Source organism: Pan paniscus, chromosome 1 (assembly GCF_029289425.2).
Source record: "Pan paniscus chromosome 1, NHGRI_mPanPan1-v2.0_pri, whole genome shotgun sequence".
Lineage (NCBI taxonomy): Eukaryota > Metazoa > Chordata > Mammalia > Primates > Hominidae > Pan > Pan paniscus.
This window is the reverse complement of record NC_073249.2, coordinates 199,107,472-199,130,251: the sequence shown is the minus strand read 5'-3', so window position 1 is coordinate 199,130,251 and position 22,780 is coordinate 199,107,472. Positions and strand designations below refer to the sequence as shown.

Here is a 22,780-nt window from a genome sequence, read left to right as displayed (position 1 = left end):
GGTTTTCCCGTGTTGTCCAGGCTGCTCTCAAACTCCTGGGCTCAAGCGATCCTTCTGCCTCAGCCTCCCAAAGTGTCAGTATTACAGGCTTGAGCCACTGTGCCCAGCCCTCATGTCTTTTTTATACACCAGTGTATCCCCAGTGCCTAAGCCAGAGCCTGGCACAAATGCTCTACAAAGATTTGTTGATTGAATGGACTGGGCACACTCCAGACTGAACGATAGAGCCAGACCCTGTCTTTTTGGGAAAAAAAAAAAAAAAAAGGAGGCATGATATGGCCAGGCATATTGGCTCACCTGTAATCTGAGTGCTTTGGGAGGCCAAGGCTGGAGGATGCTTGAGGCCTGTAATCCCAGCACTTTGGGAGGCTGACAGGGGCAGATCACTTGAGCTCAGGAGTTCGAGACCAGCCTGGCCAACATGGCCAAGCCATGTTTCTACTAAAAATACAAAAATTAGCCAGGTGTGGTGGTGCGGGTCTATAATCCCAGTTACTTGGAAGACTGAGGCATGAGAATCGCTTGAACCCAGGAGGTGGAGGTTGCAGTGAGCCAGAGATTGCACCACTGCACTCCAGCCTGGGGAACAGAGGGAGATTCTGTCTCAAAAAAATAAATAGGCTGAGCACAGTGGCTCATGCCTATAATCCCAGCACTTTGGGAGGCTGAGGTGGGCGGATCACCTGAGGTCAGGAGTTCGAGACCAGCCCGGCCAACATAGTGAAACCCCAGTCTCTACAAAAATCCAAACCATATTTCTACGAAAAATACAAAAATTAGCTGGGCGTGGTGGCACAGGTCTGTAATCCCAGCTACTTGGGAGGCTGAGGCAGGAGAATCCCTTGAACCCAGGAGGCAGAGGTTGCAGTGAGCTGAGATTGCACCATTGCACTTCAGCCTGGACAACAAGAGCAAAACTCCCTCTCAAAAAAATGAATGAATTAATTAATTAATTAAATAAAAAATAAATATTTATCGAATGAATGGTTCAATTAGCTTTGTGAAGGGGTTATAGAGATGGCCTTGATATGATGGCCCACAGTCTGATGAAAACCAATAGGTAATTGTAAAACTGGTAATAGAGTGGAACTCAAAACTGAAGACAGTGGGAACAAAGAGAGGCTCTTACCCCACTGTAGGGTTTGTGTGTGAAAAGGGAGGCTGTGTTTACACGATTCAGTGCACCAGCATCTCTCTAGAAGAAATGCAGTTTTTTCTTCCAATACTAACATATATTAGTGTGCCAAGTTACATGCACTGTTTCTTGTTTGTTTTGTTTTTAATGTGATCAGAATTATACAGCTTCTAAGTAGTAGAGCTGGGATTCAGTCACACAGTCTGGCTCTGAGCTTGCATTTTTCTTTTCTTTTCTTTTCTTTTTGTTTGAGACGGAGTCTGGCTCTGTCGCCCAGGCTGGAGTGCAGTGTGGCGCAATATCAGCTCACTGCAACTTCTGCCTCCCAGGTTCAAGCAATTCTACTGCCTCAGTCTACCGAGTAGCTGGGATAACAAGCACTCACCAGATGCCCAGCTATTTTCTGTATTTTTAGTAGAGATAGGGTTTCACCATGTTGGCCAGGCTGGTCTCAAACTCCTGACCTCAAGTGATCTGTCCCCCTCGGCCTCTCAAAGTGTTGGGATTACAGGCGTGAGCCACCACGCCCAGCCACTTACATTCTTTTTTTAAAAAAAAAAACATAATTTGAGGCCAGATGCAGTGGTTCACAACTGTAATCCTAGCACTTTGGGAGGCTGAGGTGGAAGGATCACTTGAGCCTAGGAGTTGGAGAGCAGCCTGGACAATACAGTGAAACTCCGCCTCTATAAAAAATACAAAAATTGGCCAGGCGCGGTGGCTCACGCCTGTAATCCCAGCACTTCGGGAGGCCGAGGCAGGCAGATCACGAGGTCAGGAGTTCAAGACCAGCCTGGTCAATATGGTGAAGCCCCATCTCTACTAAAAATACAAAAATTAGCTGGGCATGGTCACGCATGCCTGTAATCCCAGCTACTCGGGAGGCTGAGGCAGGTGAATTGCTTGAACCTGCGAGGCGGAGGTTGCAGTGAGCCGAGATCACGCCACCGTACTCCAGCCTGGGCAACAGAGTGAGACTACGTCTCAAACAAACAAACAAACAAACAAATTAGCCTGCCGTGAAGAACTTGGTAGTGTGTGCCTGTAGTCCCAGCTTCTCAGGAAGCTGAGGTTGGAGTATCACCTGAGCCCAGGGATGTTGAGGCTGCAGGGAGCCAAGATTGAGCCTTTGCACTCCATCCTGGGGGAGAGTGAGAACCTCTCTCAAAAAGTAATAATAATAATAATTTGAAATGAAATTCACATAACATAAAATTAAGCATTTTAAAGTGAACAATTCAGTGGTATTTAGTATATTCACCATGTTGAGGCTGGGCGTGGTGGCTCACACCTGTAATCCCAGATTTTGGGAGGCTGAGGCGGGCAGATTACTTGAGGTCGGGAGCTCGAGACCAGCCTGGCCAACATGGCAAAAACCATCTCTACTAAGAATACAAAAATTAGCCGGCCATGGTGGTGCATGCCTATAATTCCAGCTACTCAGGAGGCTGAGGCAGGAGAATCGCTTGAACCCGGGAGGTGGAGGTTGCAGTGAGCTGAGATCGCACCACTGCACTCCAGCCTGGGTGACAGAGTAAGACTCCGTCACAAGAAAAAAAAAAAAAGCCGGGCACAGTGGCTCACGCCTGTAGTCCCAGCACTTTAGGAGGCCGAGGCAGGCGGATCACCTGATCCAGGAACTTCTGAGGTCAGGAGTTCAAGACCAGCCTGGTCAACATGGTGAAATCCATCTCTACTAAAAATACAAAAGTTATCCAGGAGTGGTGGCACGCGCCTGTAATCCCAGCTACTCAGGAGGCTGAGGCAGGAGAATCACCTGAACCCCTGGGAGGTGGAGGTTGCAGTGTGCCAAGATTGCGCCACTGCACTCCAGTCTGGGAGACAGAGCCAGACTCTGTCTCAAAAAAAAAAAAAAAAAAAAGTATGTTCACCATGTTGAACAACCATTACCTCTATCTAGTTCCAAAACATTTTCATCACTCCAAAAGCCCCTTACCCATTAAACAATTTCCCCACATTTTCCTCCACGTACTGTTTTTATTTGTATTTGCATATATATTTTGAGACAGGGTCTCACTCTGTCACCTAGGCTGGAGTGCAGTGGCATAATCATGGCTCAGGGCAGCCTCGACTGTCCAGGCTCAAGGGATCCTCCCGCCTCAGCCGCCTGAGTAGCTGGAACCACAGGCTCGTGCCACCACACCCGGCTAATTTTAAAAAAAGTTTTTTTGTAGAAATGGGGTCCCACTGTGTTGCACAGGCTGGTCTTTGTTTTTTGTTTTTTTTTTGAGACGGAGTCTTGCCCCGTCGTCCAGGCTGGAATTCAGTGGCGTGATCTTGGCTCACTGCATCCTCTGCCTCCCAGGTTCAAGCAATTCTCTTGTCTCAGCCTCCCGAGTAGCTGGGACTACGGGCGCCTGCCACCACGCCCGGGTAATTTTTGTATTTTAGTAGAGACAGGGTTTGACCTCGTTGGTCAGGCTGGTCTGGAACTCCTGACCTCAGGTGATCCTCGGGTGATTCACCCGCCTCGGCCTCCCAAAGTGCTGGGATTAAAGGCGTGAGCCACCGCGTCCGGCCGACCCAGGCTGGTCTTAAATTCCAAGGCTCAAGTGATCCTCTGGCCTCGGCCTCCCAAAGTGCTGGGATTACAGTTGTGAGCCATCCCGCCCCGACTCATGTACTGGTTTTGATTCTCACAATGACCTCATTGTACAATTGAGAAAAACGAGGCCGTGAGAAGTTCACTGATAGATCCAAGGTCATGTAGTTAGTTGTGGAACAGTGATTTGGAAACTTTGCTTTCTGATCCTAATGATTAATGCACATCTTTGGGGGACCCTACAAGGAAGCAGCCAGATTTGGGTTCAGAGAGAGTAAATTTTTTTGTTGAGGCAGGGAAATAGAAGCCATTAAGTCAGTTTTTAATTGTAAAAAGCGCACGTTGAGGTAAAACTGCAATTAGTCCTGTACGGGTGGTTGGCAGAGCCAAGAGTAACCTATGCCCAAGAGCAGCTACAAGGCAGGACTTGGATAGGTCAGCAGTGCAGGAAGCTTTGCCAACACCTCAAGAACAAGAAGTCTGTCATTCCTTGGGCAGCTCCTATACATGCCAAGCTGGAGCCAAAGAGAGGCAGAGGAGCCCGGAGGGCGTGGCTTGCCTTCCGGAAGTCAGGCCTCGTCAGGAATCACCAGGTGGTTGCTTGCGAGAGAAGCTGGGGGTGAAACCGGAGAAAACAAAGTAGGAAGCAGGCCTGGGCCAATTGCAGCCCACTCTGATGGGGGCCTGCAGGCCACCGGACGCCTGAATATCTGTCCAATCCCTCCTGGAAGGACTGCCATCTCTTTAGTCCCTCTTCCGCAGCATAGGGGTGCTCTCTCTGGGGCTCTCCTTTTCTCTCCTAAGGCCCGCAGCCCCACAGTTCCCCATTTAGGTGTCTTAAATTGAGGACACACTTCTAAATTGTCCCTCAGAGTCTCCTCTCCTCCTTTGAGCGAGGCTGGGCGGGCTCCTCCTGCTCAAATTATGAGGAACTTCTTTCCCAAGCTCCCCACCTTCTTTGGGCTTGGACGGCTGCAGAGGTTCCAGTTAACTGTGCGCCGCCTTCGTTCCAATTGTACCCCTCGTGCTCCCAGAGGGCAGTTCCAGGGAAACCAAAACATCACAAATCCCCGAAGGTATCGCGAGAAGCGCAGATGCGCCTGAGGCCGTGGAGAGGCGGAGCGAGGGCGGGAACGCTGAGCAAGTAGGGCGGAGCCTAAGCTCTTCCGAGGTCCCGGCCGGGAGCCTGTACCCTCCAGGTGGCGCCCCCGCGTGACTGCGCTTTACATAATCGCGGCCTGGAGCGTCACAGTGGCGTACTCCAGGCTAGACCGAATCAGAGTGGGCGAAAGCTCCGTGTTCCGCCCCTTCCCACTTGATCGACGTCAAAGCCCACCAGTGAGCGGGCGTCTAGAGTCGCCGTGCCCGCCCCAGCCCGCCCGGGTCCGCCCCGGCCCGCCTGCGCCCGCCCGCCTGCCGCAGCCAGCAGCCTGCAGCCGCCGCCGGGTTGTGCCTCAGACTGTCAGATAAATCGGCGGGCCGGGCCGGCGGGTCGGTGAGCGCGGCCCGGGCCGGACATGGCGGCGCTCTACGCCTGCACCAAGTGCCACCAGCGCTTCCCCTTCGAGGCGCTGTCTCAGGGGCAGCAGCTGTGCAAGGTGCGCGGGCTGGGGCGGCGGCCGGGAACTGGGGACGCAGGAGGCGCGGCCCGGAGCTCCAGATTCTGTGGGGACGCCCGGCGGGGTCCCCGGAGCAGGGTGTGGCAGGCCCGCCAGGCTGAGGAGCCGCACCCACCCCGCTGGGGGCCGGCGGGGCACGTGCGGGAGCCGGGGCCCGGTCCAGGCTCCCGCGGCCGGCGTGTCCGGGTGCTTAGCAACCGTGGGGATTGTTCTCGGACCCCGTGAGGTCGGGGGAGGGACAGCGGGTCCCCTGCTTGCCCTGACTGGTCGCCCTCGGGATCCCTTTGCGCTGCCTCCCCCGCCGCCGCGGTCTCCCTGGTGGGGACCTCCTGCCCCTCCTGGGACTGAACTCCAAAGTTGGGTGCTGCCTTGGAGGAATGTGTCGAACTCGGGCTCCTCACGGGCACTTTTCGACCAGTTTCAGAATCGGAGGTAGCAAGGCTTGATTTTTTTTTTTTTTTTTTTTTTAAAGCATCTCACTTTTCGGCCAGTCTCAGAATCGGAGGCAGCAAGGCTTTATGTTTTAAAAAGCCCCACAGTCAGGCTCACAGATCCGAGGGATCACTTCTCAGCATCCAGTTGGTGGTCTTCGGTCTTCCCTGACTAGCTGCTGATCAGTTTTTACTCCTGAAGGTCCAACTTCTCTTTTTCTTTTAAGTTGCTTTATCCCACTTTTACTTTTTAAGTGGCTAGAGGTGCTGTGAAGCAACAGTTAAAAAGTCACCAAACTGGCTGAAGAATAATGTTGAGGTTATCCAGTAATCCAGAGTTTGTGTCTCTGATTTGGATAACTCATAATTGTCACTTTTGCCTCAGATGGTCATGACTTTCCATTTGCCAGTTTTTATATACCAGGTCTGGGGGAATGCAAGTGCTTGAGTGCCCTTTTTGGCCTCAAAATGTGTATATATGATTTTAAGGAAGTTATGTATATATAAATAATAATTTTAATCCAGCACTTTTCATTTCACAAGTAAACCGCAAAATCACACAGTGGCAGAAGAACCAGGCCTGGAATTCAGGGCTTCTGATTCCCAGTCTGGGGCTTGTTCATATATATGTTTGTTTTACAATTTATGGCTAGTTCCATATAATCCATATAAGTTCTTACTTAACTCCCACATCAACAGTAGGGAAGTGATGCCAGTATTACAGAGGAGAAAAATAAGGCCCAGAAAGTTTAAGTGACTCACTCAAGCATAGTAGCTATGCTAGAAATAGTACCCAGGTCGGCTTCCTACTGAAGGCTGTTTCCATTTGTGACTGCCTTTTAAAATTATATCCTCATTTCATTTCAGGAATGTCGGATTGCACACCCTGTTGTGAAGTGCACCTACTGCAGGACTGAGTACCAGCAGGAGAGGTAGAGTTTTGTTGACCATGAAAGATATTAATAGGCTTTTTTCCTCTTAAAATCTGTAATTGATTGCATTTCATGTACAGATGCTATAATCAGTTGCATTGTAAAATACAGATCTGTAATCAATCACATTATATACAGACTATAATTGCTAAATATTTAGGTCTATGATCCATCTTGAGTTAATTCGTGTGTGGGGTGAGATATACAATGAAGGGTATATAATACATATATTGTTTCCTAGTTATTATCCATTGATTGCTTAAATTTTTTTTTTTTTTTTTTTGAGATGGAGTCTCACTCTGTCACCCAGGCTGGAATGCAGTGGCATGATCTCAGCTCACTGCAACCCTTCCCTCCCAGGTTCAAGCGATGCTTATGCCTCAGCCTCCCAAGTAGCTGAGATTACAGGTGTCTGCCACCACGTCCGGCTAGTTTTTTTGTATTTTTAGTAGACGGGGTTTCACCATCTTGGCCAGGTTGGTCTTGAACTCCTGACCTCGTGATCCACCCACCTCAGCCTCACAAAGTGCTGGGATTACAGGCGTGAGCCACCACGCCCAGCCAGCTTAAATTTTTAAAGTTCTTTTTAAGACCCTTGATCATTTTATATTGTGATTATAATCTTTTTGACAAGAAGAAACCAATCCCACAACAGTAAAACATGAGCCTCATGTTTCAATATGTACATACACAGAGATTGAAGAATTTATAAGCCCAAAGAAGATACTTTTGGAAATGTGACAATCCTGATAAGAGTTTGTTAGCTCTAGTCACATTTGAAACTCACTTGACATTACACTTTCCTTGGGCAAATCTCTTTTTTTGTTTGAAACAGAGTCTCTCTCTGCCAGTCAGGTTGGAGTGCAGTGGAGCCGTCATGGCTCACTGCAGCCTGGACCTCCCGGGCCCAAGTGATCCTCCCACCTCAGCCTACCAAGTAACTGGGACCACAGGTGTGTGCCACCACGCCCAGCTAATTTTTTTATTTTTGTAGAGATAAGATTTTGCCATGTTACCCAGGCTGGTCTCTTACTCATGGGCCCAAGTGATTCCTTCCTCGTTAGCCTCTCAAGATGTTGGAATTACAGGCGTGAGCCACCACACCTGGGCAAATCTCATTTTTAAAAGTGTGAAATGGGCTGGGTGCGGTGGCTCATGCCTGTAATCCCAAAACTTTGGGAGGCTGAGGCAGGTGGATCACAAGGTCAGGAGATCGAGACCATCCTGGCTAACATGATGAAACCCAGTCTCTACTAAAAATACAAAAAAATTACCTGGGTGTGGTGGCACACACCTGTAGTCCCAGCTACTTGGGAGGCTGAGGCAGGAGAATTGCTTGAACCCAGGAGGTGGAGGTTGCAGTGAGCTGAGATTGTGCCACTGCACTCCAGCCTGGGTGACGGGGAAACTCTGTCTCAAAATAAAAAAAAAAGCGTGAAATGCAGGTATGAGTGGTCAGACATCTTTAGGGGGCATTTCCATAGCAACAAAGTGATTTTTTTTTGGTACCAAGTTTGATTCTTGTGGAACTTCTGTGAGTGTAGGTGATCCTGCCTTGAGGAGAGTGGGATCTATTTGTTAATTCATCCATTAGACCTAGAAGCCTATTTTTAATTAGTCATTTCAATTCTTAGACTATCTTCTCCAAGATTTTATCATGGATTTTTTTTTTTTCTTTTACGAGACAGGGTCTTTCTCTGTCACCCAAGCTGGAGTGCAGTGAGATGATCTCAGCTCACTGCAACCTCCCCTCTCCAGGCTCAAATGATCCTCCCACCTCAGCCTCCCATATAGCTGGGACCAGGGGTGCGCATCACCACACCTGGCTTTTTTTTTTGTATCTTTAGTAGAGACGGGTCTTGCCATGTTGCCCAGGCTGGTCTAGAACTCTTGAGCTCAACCAGTCTGCCTGCCTCGGCCTCCCAAAGTGCTGGGATTACAGGCGTGACCGACCACACCCAGCCTATCATGGATGTTTTCAAACAAAAAAAAAAGGTTAAAAGAATTAGTGAACACCCATATGCCCTCTACTTAAATTCTATCATATACACTTTACTATATATTCACCTATCCATCTGTTCATCTCTATCCATCACTATATGAATTCATTTTATTTCTGATGTATTTAAAGTTGCAGACATCAGTATACATGACCCTTAAACACTTCAGCATGCACAGCATTATTTAGAGTTAAATATTTGTTTGCAGCTCCTTTTTTGTGTGTGTGGCAAAATTGGCTTACACTAACATGCTTAAATCTTAAATGCATCAAGTTTTACAAACGTAGACATCTGTGTAGCCCCAAACCCTATCAAAATACAGAATGTTACTGTCACCCCATAGAGTCCTCTCATGCCCCATCCTAGACAATCCCCACACCCTTGCTTCCTCCAGGCAACCCCTGTTCTACTTTTCATTTCCACCATAAATTAGTTTTGCCTATTCTGGGACTTCATGTTAGTGGAATCATACTCTAGAAGCTTTATATGTTAGCTCTTAAATTTAGGTCTGTGGTCCATCTTGAGTTAATTCATATGTGGGGTGAGATACGAACTATGACCCTTTATTTACACTATACATACAAATTAATTCAAGATGGATCATAGAGTTAGTTTTTCTTTTCTTTTTCTTTTTTTTTTTTTTGTTGTTGTTGTTGAGACAGAGTTTCGCTCTTGTTGCCCAGGCTAGAGTGCAATGGCGCGATCTTGGCTCACTGCAACCTCCACCTCCCAGGTTCAAGCGATTCTCCTGCCTCATCCTCCCGAGTAGCTGGGATTACAGGCATGTACCACCGCACCCAACTAATTTTGTATTTTTAGTAGAGATGGGGTTTCTCCTTGTTAATCAGGCTGGTCTCAAACTCCGGACCTCCGGTGGTCTGCCTGCCTCGGCCTCCCAAAGTGCTGGGATTACAGGCATGAGCCACCGCGCCCAGCCTAGAGTTAGTTTTTCTTTGCATGTTTTTTAACATGTTAGGAACATATGTATATATTGACATCTACCCCATTCCTTCAGTAGTAAATCTAGGCGTAAATCAAAATGCTATTCTACATCACAGAATCATTGATGGTAATCCTCTTTCTAGAGATTTCTTTGAATGTCCTTCACTTATTTTACTGTCTTTTAAAAGTAACAGAAAATTGCCCTGAAAAATAATTTATAATTTAAATATTTTCTACTCTGAGGTTTTTCTTTTGTCTATTTTAACTTTATAGTCACTTTCACAGGAATTATATGGGAAAATGATCACAAAGCAGAGAATAGATGAGTTTTTTGTGTGTGTGTATGACAGGGTCTCACTCTGTCACTCAGGCTGGAGTGCGGTGGCACAATTGTAGCCCACTGAAACCTTGAACTCCCAGGCTGAGCCTCCTAAAGTGCTGGGATTACAGGCATGAGCCACTGTGCCTGGCCTTAAGATTTTTATGTGATTTATTAGTTTTTAGCCCCAAAGTACTGTTGAAATTGTTCTTATACATAAGACATTCATTTTTACCTCCTCATGTGAAGAGTTAGACTTTTATTTGAAGATGATTTTTCCCCCGGGCAGCTTTATTAATTCACACATTTAGGTAATAGGACCTCTGGATCTTCACAAGGCAAAGGATGTTTTTATTTTTGTCAGTGCTTAACTCTTAGAGAAATCAGAAATTTTTTTTTTTTTTTTTTTTCGAGACACAGTTTTGCTGTTGCCCAGGCTGGAGTGCAATGGCACAATCTTGGCTCACTGCAACTTCCATCTCCCAGGTTCAAGCGATTCTTCTGCCTCAGCCCCCTGAGTAGCTGGGATTACAGGCACACACCACCATGCCTGGCTAATTTTTTTGAATTTTTAGTAAAGACATGGTTTCACCATGTTGGCCAGGCTGGTCTCAAACTCCTGACCTCAGGTGATCTACCTGCCTTGGCCTCCCAAGTGCTGGGATTACAGGCATGAGCTACCGTGCCCGGCCTAAATATTGACAAAATATTTGATCATAGTGTCTTTTTCCTCACCTCTGGTGTTTTCATATGCCTTTACTTATGAAGGAGAGCACAGAGTAAGGTTAGCAAAGATAGAATCTCTGAGTTTATATTCCAGACACACATACTTTATTTGTCACCTCAAATTTCCCAACTATTCATCCGAATTAAGGAGAATTTATTTTTTTTTTCCTGCTAGTCCATTTTAGTATAATATTTTGAGGGTGTTTTCTGTATCTGATAATTTTATTTAGTGATACTTGGGGATGTCATAATCAGAAATAACTCACTCTCCATTTTAGCCAAAGCCTCACTTGTTTTTTTGAGACGGAGTTTTGCTTTTGTTGCCCAGGCTGGAGTGCAGTGGTGAGGTCTCGGCTTACTGCAACCTCCGCCTCCCGGGTTCAAGTGATTCTCTTGTCTCAGCCTCCCAAGTAGCTGAGATTACAGGCATGCGCCACCACACCTGGCTAATTTTTGTATTTTTAGTAGAGATGGAGTTTCACCATGTTGGCCAGGCTGGTCTCGGACTCCTGACCTCAGGTGATCCACCCCCCTCAGCCTCCCAAAGTGCTGGGATTATAGGCGTGAGCCACCACGCCCAGCCACATAATAATTAAAAGAGTTATTAGAGGCTAGGTGTAGTGTCTCACATCTGTAATCCCATCAGTTTGGGAGGCCAAGGCAGATGGATCGCTTGAGGTCAGGAGTTTGAGACCAGCCTGGCCAACATGGCGAAACCTTGTCTCTATCAAAAATATAAAAATTAGTTGGGTGTGGTGGTGCGCGCCTATGATTCCAGCTACTTGGGAGGCTGAGGCGTGAGAATCGCTTGAACTTGGGAGGCAGAGGTTATAGTGAGCAGATTGCACCACTGCACTCCAGCCTGGGGAACAGAGTGAGACTCTGTCTCAAAAATATTGAATAAAAATAAAAGAGTTATTAGAAAGGTACTCAAACTAGTGTTAACCAAGCATCCAGACCATATCTCACTTTGGCCCTTAGCAATGAGCAAATTCCTTGGGCTTAAGGAGGTATCAGTTTTCAGATATTCTAAGAAAAGCCTGTGTCTCTTTCTTCCTTAACAGTAAAACCAATACAATATGCAAGAAATGTGCTCAGAACGTGCAGTTGTATGGAACGGTAAGTAGGATATTTTCAAACCTAACAGTGGGTACTAGGGTCTTGTGGAACCTTACCTTCTGTGGCCTACTAATGCCATTACAATATTTTTATTAGAATAAATGGTTATGTGTAATATATCTGGTACTGATTTCAGCTTTCACATTTAGCTAATGCTTATTGTTAAGGAACTCTGTGTTTATGGTCACACTGCCAGGATTATGATTATAATTTTCATTGAGAGGCTTCAGTGACCAGTATGGAAAGAGAAAGGGAAAGATGAAATTTTTTTTTTTTTTTTTTTTTTTTTTGTGACTGAGTCTTGGTCTGTCACCCAGGCTGGAGTGGAATGGCGATCAAGTTCACTGCAACCTCCACCTCCTGGGTTCAAGTGATTCTCCTGCCTCAGCCTCCTGAGTAGCTGGGACTACAGGCACATGCCACCACACCTGGCTAATTTTTGTATTTTAGTAGAGATGGGGTTTCACCATGTTGGTCAGGCTGGTCTTGGACTCCTGAACTCAAGTGATCTGCCCACCTCAGCCTCCCAAAGCGCTGGGATCACAGGCGTGAGCCACTGCACCCGGCAAGATGAATTTTTATAACTTTGACCCCTTTGTTTGGTAACAGTTGACTAGTCATTTTGATGAATGATTCTCTTTTTCTCTTAGTGTTACAGTTCAGGATGTTATGTGCTTGTAAGCATTCTCCCAACATGTTTATGTACTGATAATAGCAAAGAGGCCTTTTCAGAAATTTGGAAGCCCTTGCTGGTTTCTCCAAAGAGCTGGTTCTGTTGCATGTCTCATAGAAGTCTCTGCATACATACTAATGGGTTTTTGTTATTTGTTTATTTATTTATTTAAAAATCAATAGTCCTGTGCAGAAAAACACTTCACATAGTATTAAGAATTGGGCTTCATGGCCGGGCGTGGTGGCTCACACCTATAATCCCAGCACATTGGGAGGCTGAGGCAGGCGGATCACCTGAGGTCAGGAGTTCTAGACCAGCCTGGCCAACATGGTGAAACCCCATCTCTAGGAAATAATATAAAAATTAGCTGGGCATAGTGGCAGGCACCTGTAATCCCAGCTACTCCGGAGGCTGAGGCAGGAAGAATTGCTTTAACCCGGGAGGTGGAGGTTGCATTGAGCTGAGATTGCGCCACTGCACTCCAGCCTGGGCAACAGAGCGAGACTCAAAAAACAAAAACAACAACAATAAAAAAGAACTGGGCTTCATTTGGTCAATATAAAAGCAGATTTATGAAGTTGGCAATACATTTGTACCATGACTAATGAACTACAAAGTAGGAATTATTGCTTTTTTAAATGCAGTGTATTTTATGAAAGTAATACTTACTTGACTCTTTTTTCCCCTTTTAAGCCCAAACCTTGTCAGTATTGCAACATAATTGCGGCATTTATTGGGAATAAATGCCAGCGCTGCACAAATTCAGAAAAGAAGTATGGACCACCCTATTCTTGTGAACAGTGCAAGCAGCAGTGTGCATTTGACAGGAAAGATGATAGAAAGAAGGTAAATCTCTGTTTTTCTTGATTTCTTTTTTTCCTTTCAGAGAAATTAAGGTGGACTAACTGTGTTAAAAACACATTTAATAGGCCGGACGTGGTGGCTCATGCCTGTAATCCCAGCAGTTTGGGAGGCCGAGGCTAGTGGATCATGAGGTCAGGAGATCAAGACTATCATGGCTAACATGGTGAAACCGCGTCTCTACTAAAAATACAAAAAATTAGCCAGGCGTGGTGGCATGCGCCTGTAGTCCCAGCTACTCAGGAGGCTGGGGCAGAAGAATCACTTGAACCCGGGAGGCAGAGGTTGCAGTGAGCTGAGATCATGCCACTGCACTCCAGCCTGAGTGACAGAGCAAGACTCTATCTCAAAAAAACAAAAAAACACACATTTAACAAAGAAAGATTTCTCAGTTTCTTTCCTGGTTCTATTATTGACCTTAAAGAAGATATTCATATTTTGTTTTCTTCATTCATAAAATGTGGACCATTATATTCTAACATTTCACGAGAATTGAATTACAGTGATCACGTAAGTGAAATGGTGATTGGCAGAATTCTATGGAATTCTGTAAAGGAGAGATTGTAACTTAAGCAAGATGGAGTGGCATTACCAGTTTTACTATCAGGCTCTTTAAATGTTTCTATCTGTTGGCTCTTTAAATGTTTTTATCTGTTGAAATTCAAGATTACAAGATTACATTAGAGGGAAGCTCTATGTGGAAGGGTGTACCTTGATAGAATCAAAATGATTTAGAGTTTGGTCATATTACTCTCTTGCTTAAAATCCTCCACGGGTTTCCAGTTGTGCTTAGAATAAAACTCACATCCCTTCTATGGCCTGCAAGGCCCATGCCCAGCTCTCAGTCTCATCTTGCATCATACTTTCTACCTCTCACCTTGCTCCAGCCATCCTGGCCACCCTGTAGTCTGTCTGACATGCGGATCTCACTCCGACCTTTGCACTGTCTGTCCTTGTGCCTAATGCATCCTTCTCTAGAGTCTCATAACTGGCTCCTCATGTCAGGTTTCAGCTCAGGTACCACCTGCTCACAGTGACCTTTTACTGACTCCCTTAGTCATTATTTATCATACCATTTTATTGTCTTCATAGCATCTCACATATCGAAAACTAGTCTTGCTTATTTGGTTACATGTTTGTCCACCCCGACTAGAATGTGAGCTCTTTGTCCATCTCATTCTCTGCTTTATTTCCAGTGGCCTGGCACATAGTAGCTGCTCAATAAGTATTTGTTGCATAAAAGATGGCAGTTGAGAAACTCTTTTTCAGTGGCCAGAGGTGCTTTTAAGAGGTGCTTGGGCTCAAGGGCTGACTCTTGCTTACCAAATTCATTAACTTACAATGGAAGGATATAACTTTCCATTGACCAGGATAATCCTGCCTGCCAACCAGGACACCTCTTCCCTGTATCAAGATATTGAAGAATAGTAATCAGGAGGTAGCACAAGCAGCAGTCCCCCAAACCTGGGTCCCATCCGACTCCTGGGGCTAGCTGAATGACCCTGGCTACTTACCCGCATTATGCATCACTTTCTTCATCTTTCTCCATGGGAATAACAGTAGTTACTTCACAAACACATGGGGAAATGTAATTCAGATAGGTATATAAAACAATATTGAACCTGGCACATAATATAACTGAGTAAATGGCTCCTGTATTATTACTGATTGGAATAGTTCATTTTTACTAATCTGGTTATACTAGAATTCATTACCTTTCTGCTTTATAAATTACAATCCTGTCTCAAGTATTTAGATATTTTTAGACATCTACATGTTCATAAACTTTAGGAGAGAGCTAAATTTAGGGATTAAGAGTAGGGGATCTGGGCCAAGCCTGGTGGCTCGTGCCTGTAATCCCAACACTTTGGGAGGCTGAAGTGGATGGATCACGAGGTCAGGAGTTTGAGACCAGCCTGGCTAACATGATGAAACCCCGTCTCTACCAAAAATATAAAAAAATTAACCGGGCATGGTGGCGCACACCTGTAATCCCAGCTACTTGGGAGGCTGAGGCAGGAGAATTGCTTGAACCCGGGAGGCAGAGGTTGCAGTGAGCCAAGATTACACCACTGCACTCTAGCCTGGGCAACAGAGCGAGACTTCATCTCAAAAAAAAGAAAAGAGGGGAGTGTATCTGGACTCAGAATGTGTGGATTGAAATCTTAGGTCTGTCACTTATTAACTGTGTGACTTTGGGCATGTTAATCTATCAATGCCTCAGTTTCCACATCTGTAAAAGGGGATGATCAGATCTCAGTGCTGTTACAAAGGTCAAGATACTAGTAAAACTCTTAGAACGGAATCTGGTACATGAAAAATACTCAGTGTTATCTATGATGATTTGTTTTTGATAGTTTAAATCTCAGAGGATGCTATTTTATTTTATTTTTTTGAGATGGAGTCTCAGTCTATCACCCAGGCTGGAGTGCAGTGGCACGACCTCAGCTCACCACAACCTCTGCCTCCCAGGTTCAAGTAATTCTCCTACCTCAGCCTCCAGAGCAGCTGGGATTACAGGTGCGCGCCACCACGCCTGGCTAATTTTTTTATTTTTTTATTCTTTTTTTAATTTTTGTATTTTTAGTAGACATGGGGTTTCACCATGTTGGCTAGGCTGGTCTCGAACTCCTGACCTCAAACTACTGACCTCAAGTGATCAGCCCACCTCGGCCTCCCAAAATGCTGGGAGTACAGATGTGAGCCACCACGTCTGGCCAGTGCTCTTTTATTTCTTTTTGTTGTTGTTGTTGTTTGAGACGGAGTTTCGCTGTTGTTGTTGCCCAGGCTAGAGTGCAATGGCACGATCTCGGCTCACCACAACCTCCACCTCCCAGGTTCAAGCAATTCTCCTGCCTCAGCCTCCCGAGTAGCTGGGATTACAGGCATGCGCCACCATGCCCAGCTAATTTTGTATTTTTAGTAGAGGCAGGGTTTCTCCATGTTAGTCAGGCTGCTCTCGAATTGCTGATCTCAGGTGATCTACCCGCCTCAGCCTCCCAAAGTGCTAGGATTACAAGCATGAGCCACCGTGCCTGGCCTGCTCTTTTATTTCTAAAGTTTATTGTTAAGAGACAGATCTGAAAAAAATGTCTTGTGGATGTATGTGCAATTTTTATATTCATTGTTTGTTCTCTTTTAGTAGAGTTGTATTGTTTTAAACCCTTTAATGAAAGCTCTTACCTGGGGAAGGTCTTACAGGGTGTTTTAAAATTATGCCTTAAATGCCAGGTGCAGTAGCTCATGCCTGTAATCCCAGCACTTTGGGAGGCTGAAGTGGGCGGATCGCTTGAGGCCAGGAGTTCAAGACCAGCCTGGGCAACATGGCAAAACCCTGTCACTATTAAAAATACAAAAATCTTGGCCAGGCACATTGGCTCACGGCTGTAATCCCAGCACTTTGGGAGGCCAAGGCAGGCAGATCACTTGAGGTCGGGAGATTAAGACCAGCCTGGCCAACATGGTGAAACCCTGTTTCTACAAAAAATACAAAAATTAGCCGGGCATGGTGGCATGTGCCTATAATCCCAGCTACTCAGCAGGCTGAGGTGGGAGAATCGCTTGAACCTGGGAGGCAGAGGTTGCAGTGAGCTGAGATCGTGCCTCTGCACTCCAGGCTGGGTAACAGAGTGAGACTCCATCTCAAAACAACAACAACAACAACAACAAAAAAAAAAAAACAGAAAAAAAAAATTAGCCAGGCGTGGTGGTGCATGTGTGGTTCCAGCTACTTGGAGGCTGAGGTGGGAAGATCTCTTGAGCCTAGGAGTACGAGGCTCCAGTGAGCTGTAATTATACCCCTGCACTGCAATGTGGGTGAGAGAATGAGACCCTATCTATAAAATAAATAAAATTAGGTCTTCAAGCCAGGCCTGATGGCATCCTGTGGTAGTTCCAGCTACCCTAGAGGCTGAGGTGGGAGGATCACTTGAGCCCAGGAGTTCGAGTCCAGCCTGAGTAACATAGTTAGACTTTGTCTCTAAAAAAATAATAATAGGCCAGGCGTAGTGGCTCACGCCTGTAATCCCAGCACTTTAGAAGGCTGAGGAGGGTGGATCACAAGGTCAGGAGTTTGAGATCAGCCTGGCCAACATGGTGAAACCCCGTCTCTACTAAAAATACAAAAATAAGCCGGGCATGGTGGCACATGCCTGTAATCCCAGCTACTCGGGAGACTGAGGCAGGAGAATAGCTTGAATCCTGCAGTGAGCCAAGATCACGCCCCTGCACTCCAGCCTGGGTGGCAGAGCAAGACTCTGTCTCAAAAAAAAAAAAAAAATAATAATAATAATAAACAGACTTTCAGGCCATATCCCATAACCGTGAAATGAACCAGATTGAAGTTTGGTTTCCAAGTTCATTGTTAACGTTTCTTAACAAAAAATTAAATGCCTATCATGTACCAGACACTGTTCCAGGTATTAGAAATAAACTAATGAACTGAACAGACAAGACCTTACTCTCACAGAGCTTACATTTATGTGTGTGAAAGAGAAAAGGGTGAGGAGAAAAATAAATTAACATAAATTTTAGATATTAGTGCTATAAAGAAATAAAGTACATGACAGAGAGTGACTGGGAAGTCAGCCTATATTGGGCAATCAGGAGAACCTCTGAGGAAATAACATTTGAGTGGAAACTAGGATGATGAAAAGGTGGTAGCCATGGGAAGCTCTGGAGGACAAAAATTCCAGGAAGAAGGACCAGCTATGGAAAATCCTTAAGGCAGGAATGAGCTTGGCACATGATTAGAACAGAAAGAAGATGGAGTGAACCTGGGGAAAAGGAAGGAAACAAGGTTATAGAGGCAGGTAAGGGGCTATATTTAAGTCAACATAGGCCATGAGGCACACTGCAGATAGCCCACTACACTACAAGGAGGTGTGTGTGAAGCTTTGAGGAGTTCACCTGGGCTGTGGAACGCCACAATGACAAGACCATTTTCACCTACTTTATCAGTTCTAAGGATGCTGGAGGAAAAGCTGGTGCCCCTGTTGTATGCATGCTGAACCAGGGGCTGAAGCATGTTAGTGAAGGATGTGTGTTGGCCTACTGCCAAGTAGAAGAAAAGCCTTATTGGAAAGATCCAAATAATGACTTCAGAAAAAACTTGGAAGTAACCACAGTGCCTACACTACTTAAATATGGAACGCCTCAAAAACTGGTAGAATCTTAGTGTCTTCAGGCCAACCTCGTGGAAATGTTTTTCTCTAAGGATTAAGATTTGATGATGGCAATTATGTCTCAATTTTCTGATTTGTTCTAGTATAAAAAAAAAACTGCATATGGCAGGGTGTGGTGGCTCACACCTGTAATCGTAGCACTTTGGGAGGCCGAGGCAGGTGGATCACTTGAGCCCAGGAGTTGGAGACCAGCCTAGACAACATGGCAAAAGCCCGTCTCTATAAAAAATACAAAAAATTAGCGGGATGTGGTGGTGCACGCCTGTAGTCTCAGCTACTTGGGAGGCTGAGGTAGGAGGCTCACCTGAGCCTGGGAAGTCGAGGCTGCAGTGAGCCAAGATTGCACCACTGCACTCCAGCCTGGGCGAGATTGTGAGACCCTGTCACAAAAATGCATACTTGCTTTGAATTCATGTTAGCAATAAATAAATAAATGATAATGTTAAAAAAAAATAGGCTATGGTACAGAGTTTGAATTTTAAGCTATGATGAGAAACCATTGGGTTTTAAGGAGAGAAGATGGACTCATAGGGTAACTTACCCTTGGGAGCCAGTGCTATGGCTTTAGGCTGCAAGATTGGCTCGCCCATCCTCAACAGCAACCTGGCCAGTTTAGGGGTCAAGTGCCTCTGTATTCTAGACTCTGGGTCCACCTGGATGTCATGGATGGGCACTTTGTTCCCAACGTCACCTTTGGTTATCCTGTGGTAGAAAGCTTTCAAAAGCAGCTAGTCCAGGACCTTTTCTTTGACATACATGTGATGGTGTCCAAGCTGGAACAGTGGGTAAAATCAATAGCTATAGCAGAAGCCAGTCAGTACACCTTTCATCTTGAGGCTACTAAGTACTCAGAGGCTTTGATTGAAGACATTTGGGAGAATGGGATGAAGGTTGGCCTTACCATCAAACCAGGAACTACAGTTGAGTATTTGGCACCATGGACTAATCAAATAGATACGGCCTTGGTTATCACAGTGGAACCTGGGTTTGGAAGGCAGAAATTCATGGATGATATGGTGCCAAACATTCACTGGTTGAGGACCCAGTTCCCATCTTTGGATAAGAGGTCGATGGTGGAGTAGGTCCTGACACTGTCCACAAGTGTGCAGAGGCAGGAGCTAACATGATTATGTCTGGAAGCGTTGTTATGACGAGTGAGGACCCCAGATCTGTGATTGACTTGTTAAGAAGTATATGTTCAGAAGCCACTCAAAAACATTCTCTTGATCAGTGAGACCACAAGGAGCCCAATGTTGCTGCTCGTGAGATCTCCTTTTTACCAGAAAACAGGAATATTGACTACCAAATCATATTGCAGCTGAGGCAATACTGCTTTTCTGAGCAATTATTCATTCTAATGATTAAAATTGATTGTGCAGAATATTCTAAGAGGTTACAAATTGGCATGTCTAACTACATTTTTAGTGAAGCAATTTAACAATTCATGTGGGGCCCGGGTGTGGTGGCTCACGCCTGTAATCCCAGCACTTTGGGAGGCCGAGGAGGGAGGATCACCTGAGGTCAGGAGCTCGAGACCAGCCTCAACATGGAGAAACCCCATCTCTACTAAAATACAAAATTAGCCGGGCGTGGTGGTGCATGCCTATAATCCTATAATCCCAGCTACTCATGAGGCTGAGGCAGGAGAATTGCTTGAACCTGGGAGGCGGAGGTTGCAGTGAGCCGAGATCACGCCATTACACTCCAGCCTGGGCAACAAGAGCGAAACTCCGTCTCAAAAAAAAAAAACAACAACAATTCATGTGGTGAAATACCCAGTTTTTATTGGGAGATTTGATTTTTTTTTTTTTTTTTTTTTTTTTTGAGGCAGAGTCTCACTCTGTCATCCAGGCTGGAGTACAAGTAGTACAATCTAGACTCACTACAGCCTCAGCCTCCCAGGTTCAGGCGATCCTTCCGAGTAGCTAGGACTACAGGCATGTGCCACCACGCCCAGCTAATCTTTGTACTTTTTGTCGAGACAAGGTTTCACCATGGTCTCAAGCAATCTGCCTACCTCAGCCTTCCAAAGTGCTGGGATTACAGGTGTGAGCCACTGCGCCCACTTGATTTTTCATAAAGAGTAAAAATATGGCTGCATTAAGGTTACAAACAGAAATGTGTCTTAATGCCTAAGGAGGGCATATTAGCTACACTATAAAAAAATTTTTTTTTCCATTTTACAGTAGAGAGAAATAGAAAAACAGGCCAGGCAACGGTGGCTTACACCTGTAATCCCAGCACTTTGAAAGGCCAAGGTGGGTGGATCACCTGAGGTCAGGAGTTAGAGACCAGCCTGGCCAACGTGGTGAAACCCCATCTCTACTAAAAATATAAAAAAATTAGCCAGGCGTGGTGATGGGCGCCTGTAATCCCAGCTACTTGGGAGGCTGAGGCAGGAGAATTGCTTGAAGCCAGGAGACGAAGGTTGCAGTGAGTCAACACAGTGTCTCTGTGCTCCAGCCTGGGTGACAAAGTGAGACTCTATCTCAAAAAAAAAAAAAAAAAAGAGAGGATGTAATCATTTACATTTAAGAAACCCTTTGGCGGCTATGGGGAAATAGCTTATTGGAGGTAGGGTGAGCATTTGGGCAGCTCTCACAGCAGTGAGAGATGAGTATGTCTTTAGTAAAATGGAAGCAGTGGAGTTAGAAAGAAGTGAGTAGATTCAGACTGATGGACTTACTGATGGGTTGGGGGATGGGGAGCAAAGAGGCTTTTGCCAATGAAATAAAACACTTCAGGTAAATGATGACGTGGCCTACCCATGTTCAAGATGAGGCACAAGATCTAATTTCAGAAATAAGAAATGAAAACTGTAAAATTCCGTAATGTATCAGCATACTCCCTGTCTAACCTGAGAAATTCCAGCCAGCCCTGCTGCCCTGTCACCTGTCCTAGTGTGTCCTCCAGTGGTTTTTCAGTCTGAATGCTGCACAGAGACACCACAGCTTCAGAGGGTGGCAGAAGCCACATTATGCTTTCCTAGCTTTGGGCCCTTCTCCATGGTGCAGAGTTACTTTTGCTCAAAGGAGTCAACTTTTTCTAATTCAAACAGTGCCATGGCAGGCCACCACGAGGGACTGGGCCCAGGAAGCTGTTCACTCATTGTTCTTTCTCTGGGGACCGTCTTTCCATCTGAGAGATGGTATCCAGCATACCACTTTGTGAACCATTTATAAAGTATTAAAACTGAGGTATAGGAGGGTGGGTTTGGGGAGATGTTGGCCAAAGGATTTCAGTTACATAGGAGGAATAAGTTGAAGAGATCCATTGTACAACATGGTGATTATAGTTAATAAAATGTACTCTTGAAAATTGTTAAGAGAGTAGATTTTAAATGTTCTCACCACAAAAAAAAACAAACAAAAACACAACTGGGCGAGGTGCAGTGGCTCACACCTGTAATCCCAGCACTTTGGGAGGCCGAGGCGGGCAGATCACGAGGTCAGGGGTTCGAGACCAGCCTGGCCATCGTGGTGAAACTCCGTCTCTACTAAAAATACAAAAAAAAATTAGCTGGGTGTGGTGGCAGGCGCTTGTAATCCCAGCTACTTGGGAGGCTGAGGTAGGAGAATTGCTTGAACCCAGGAGATGGAGGTTGCAGTGAGCTGAGACTGTGCCACTGCAACTCCAGCCTGGGCAACACAGCAAGACTGTCTCAAAAACAAACAAACAAAAATTATATGAGGTAATGCGTGTTAATTAGCTTGATTTAGCCATTCCACAATGCATACATTTTTAAAAAATATTTATTTATTCATTTTTGAGAAAGGGTCTCGCTCTGTCACCAAGACTGTAGTACAGTGGCATGCTTACAGCTCATGGCAGCCTTGACCTCCCAGGCTCAAGTGATTCTCCCACCTCAGCCTCCCTAGTAGCTGGGACTACAGGCATGCACCACCACACCTGGCTAATTTTTGTTGTGTTTCTTTTTGTAGGTGGGTTTTGCCACATTGCCCAGAGTAGTTTCGAACTCTTGGGCTCACGCAGTCCACCTGCCTCAGCCTCCTGAAGTGTACATATCTCAAAACATGTTTTACACAATAAATATATACAAATTTTGTCATTTTTTAAAAAATGGCCAGGTGCAGTGGCTCACGCCTGTAAGTTCAGCACTTTGGGAGGCCAAGACAGGAGATCACTTGACCTCAGGAGTTCAAGACCAGCCTGGGCAACATGGTGAAACCCTGTCTCTACAAAAAAATACAAAAATTAGCCACACATGGTGGTGCACACCTGTAGTTCCAGCTATTCGGTAGGCTGAGGTGGGAGGA

The 22,780-nt window shown here is 45.6% G+C and overlaps 1 protein-coding gene and 1 pseudogene across 4 annotated transcripts in view; both read left to right on the top strand.

Annotated features, from left to right (window-relative positions):
* The first annotated feature begins 3,764 nt into the window (after window positions 1–3,764).
* The window catches only part of FAM76A (family with sequence similarity 76 member A), a 38,484-nt gene continuing 19,468 nt past the window's right edge, over window positions 3,765–22,780 (top strand). For 2 of the 4 annotated variants that reach the window (XM_055096184.2, XM_055096183.2), the window contains exons 1-5: window positions 5,081–5,296; window positions 6,616–6,680; window positions 9,364–9,465; window positions 11,732–11,786; window positions 13,153–13,305. In XM_055096184.2, coding sequence (XP_054952159.1) covers window positions 5,216–5,296; window positions 6,616–6,680; window positions 9,364–9,465; window positions 11,732–11,786; window positions 13,153–13,305 — 456 coding nt within the window. In that variant the 5' untranslated portion in view covers window positions 5,081–5,215. Of the gene's footprint in view, window positions 5,297–6,615; window positions 6,681–9,363; window positions 9,466–11,731; window positions 11,787–13,152; window positions 13,306–22,780 lie in introns of all 4 variants that reach the window. The other 2 variants (XM_034959314.3, XM_034959313.3) reach the window with 1 other exon arrangement.
* On the top strand, window positions 15,085–21,667 carry LOC129393549 (ribulose-phosphate 3-epimerase-like; annotated as a pseudogene).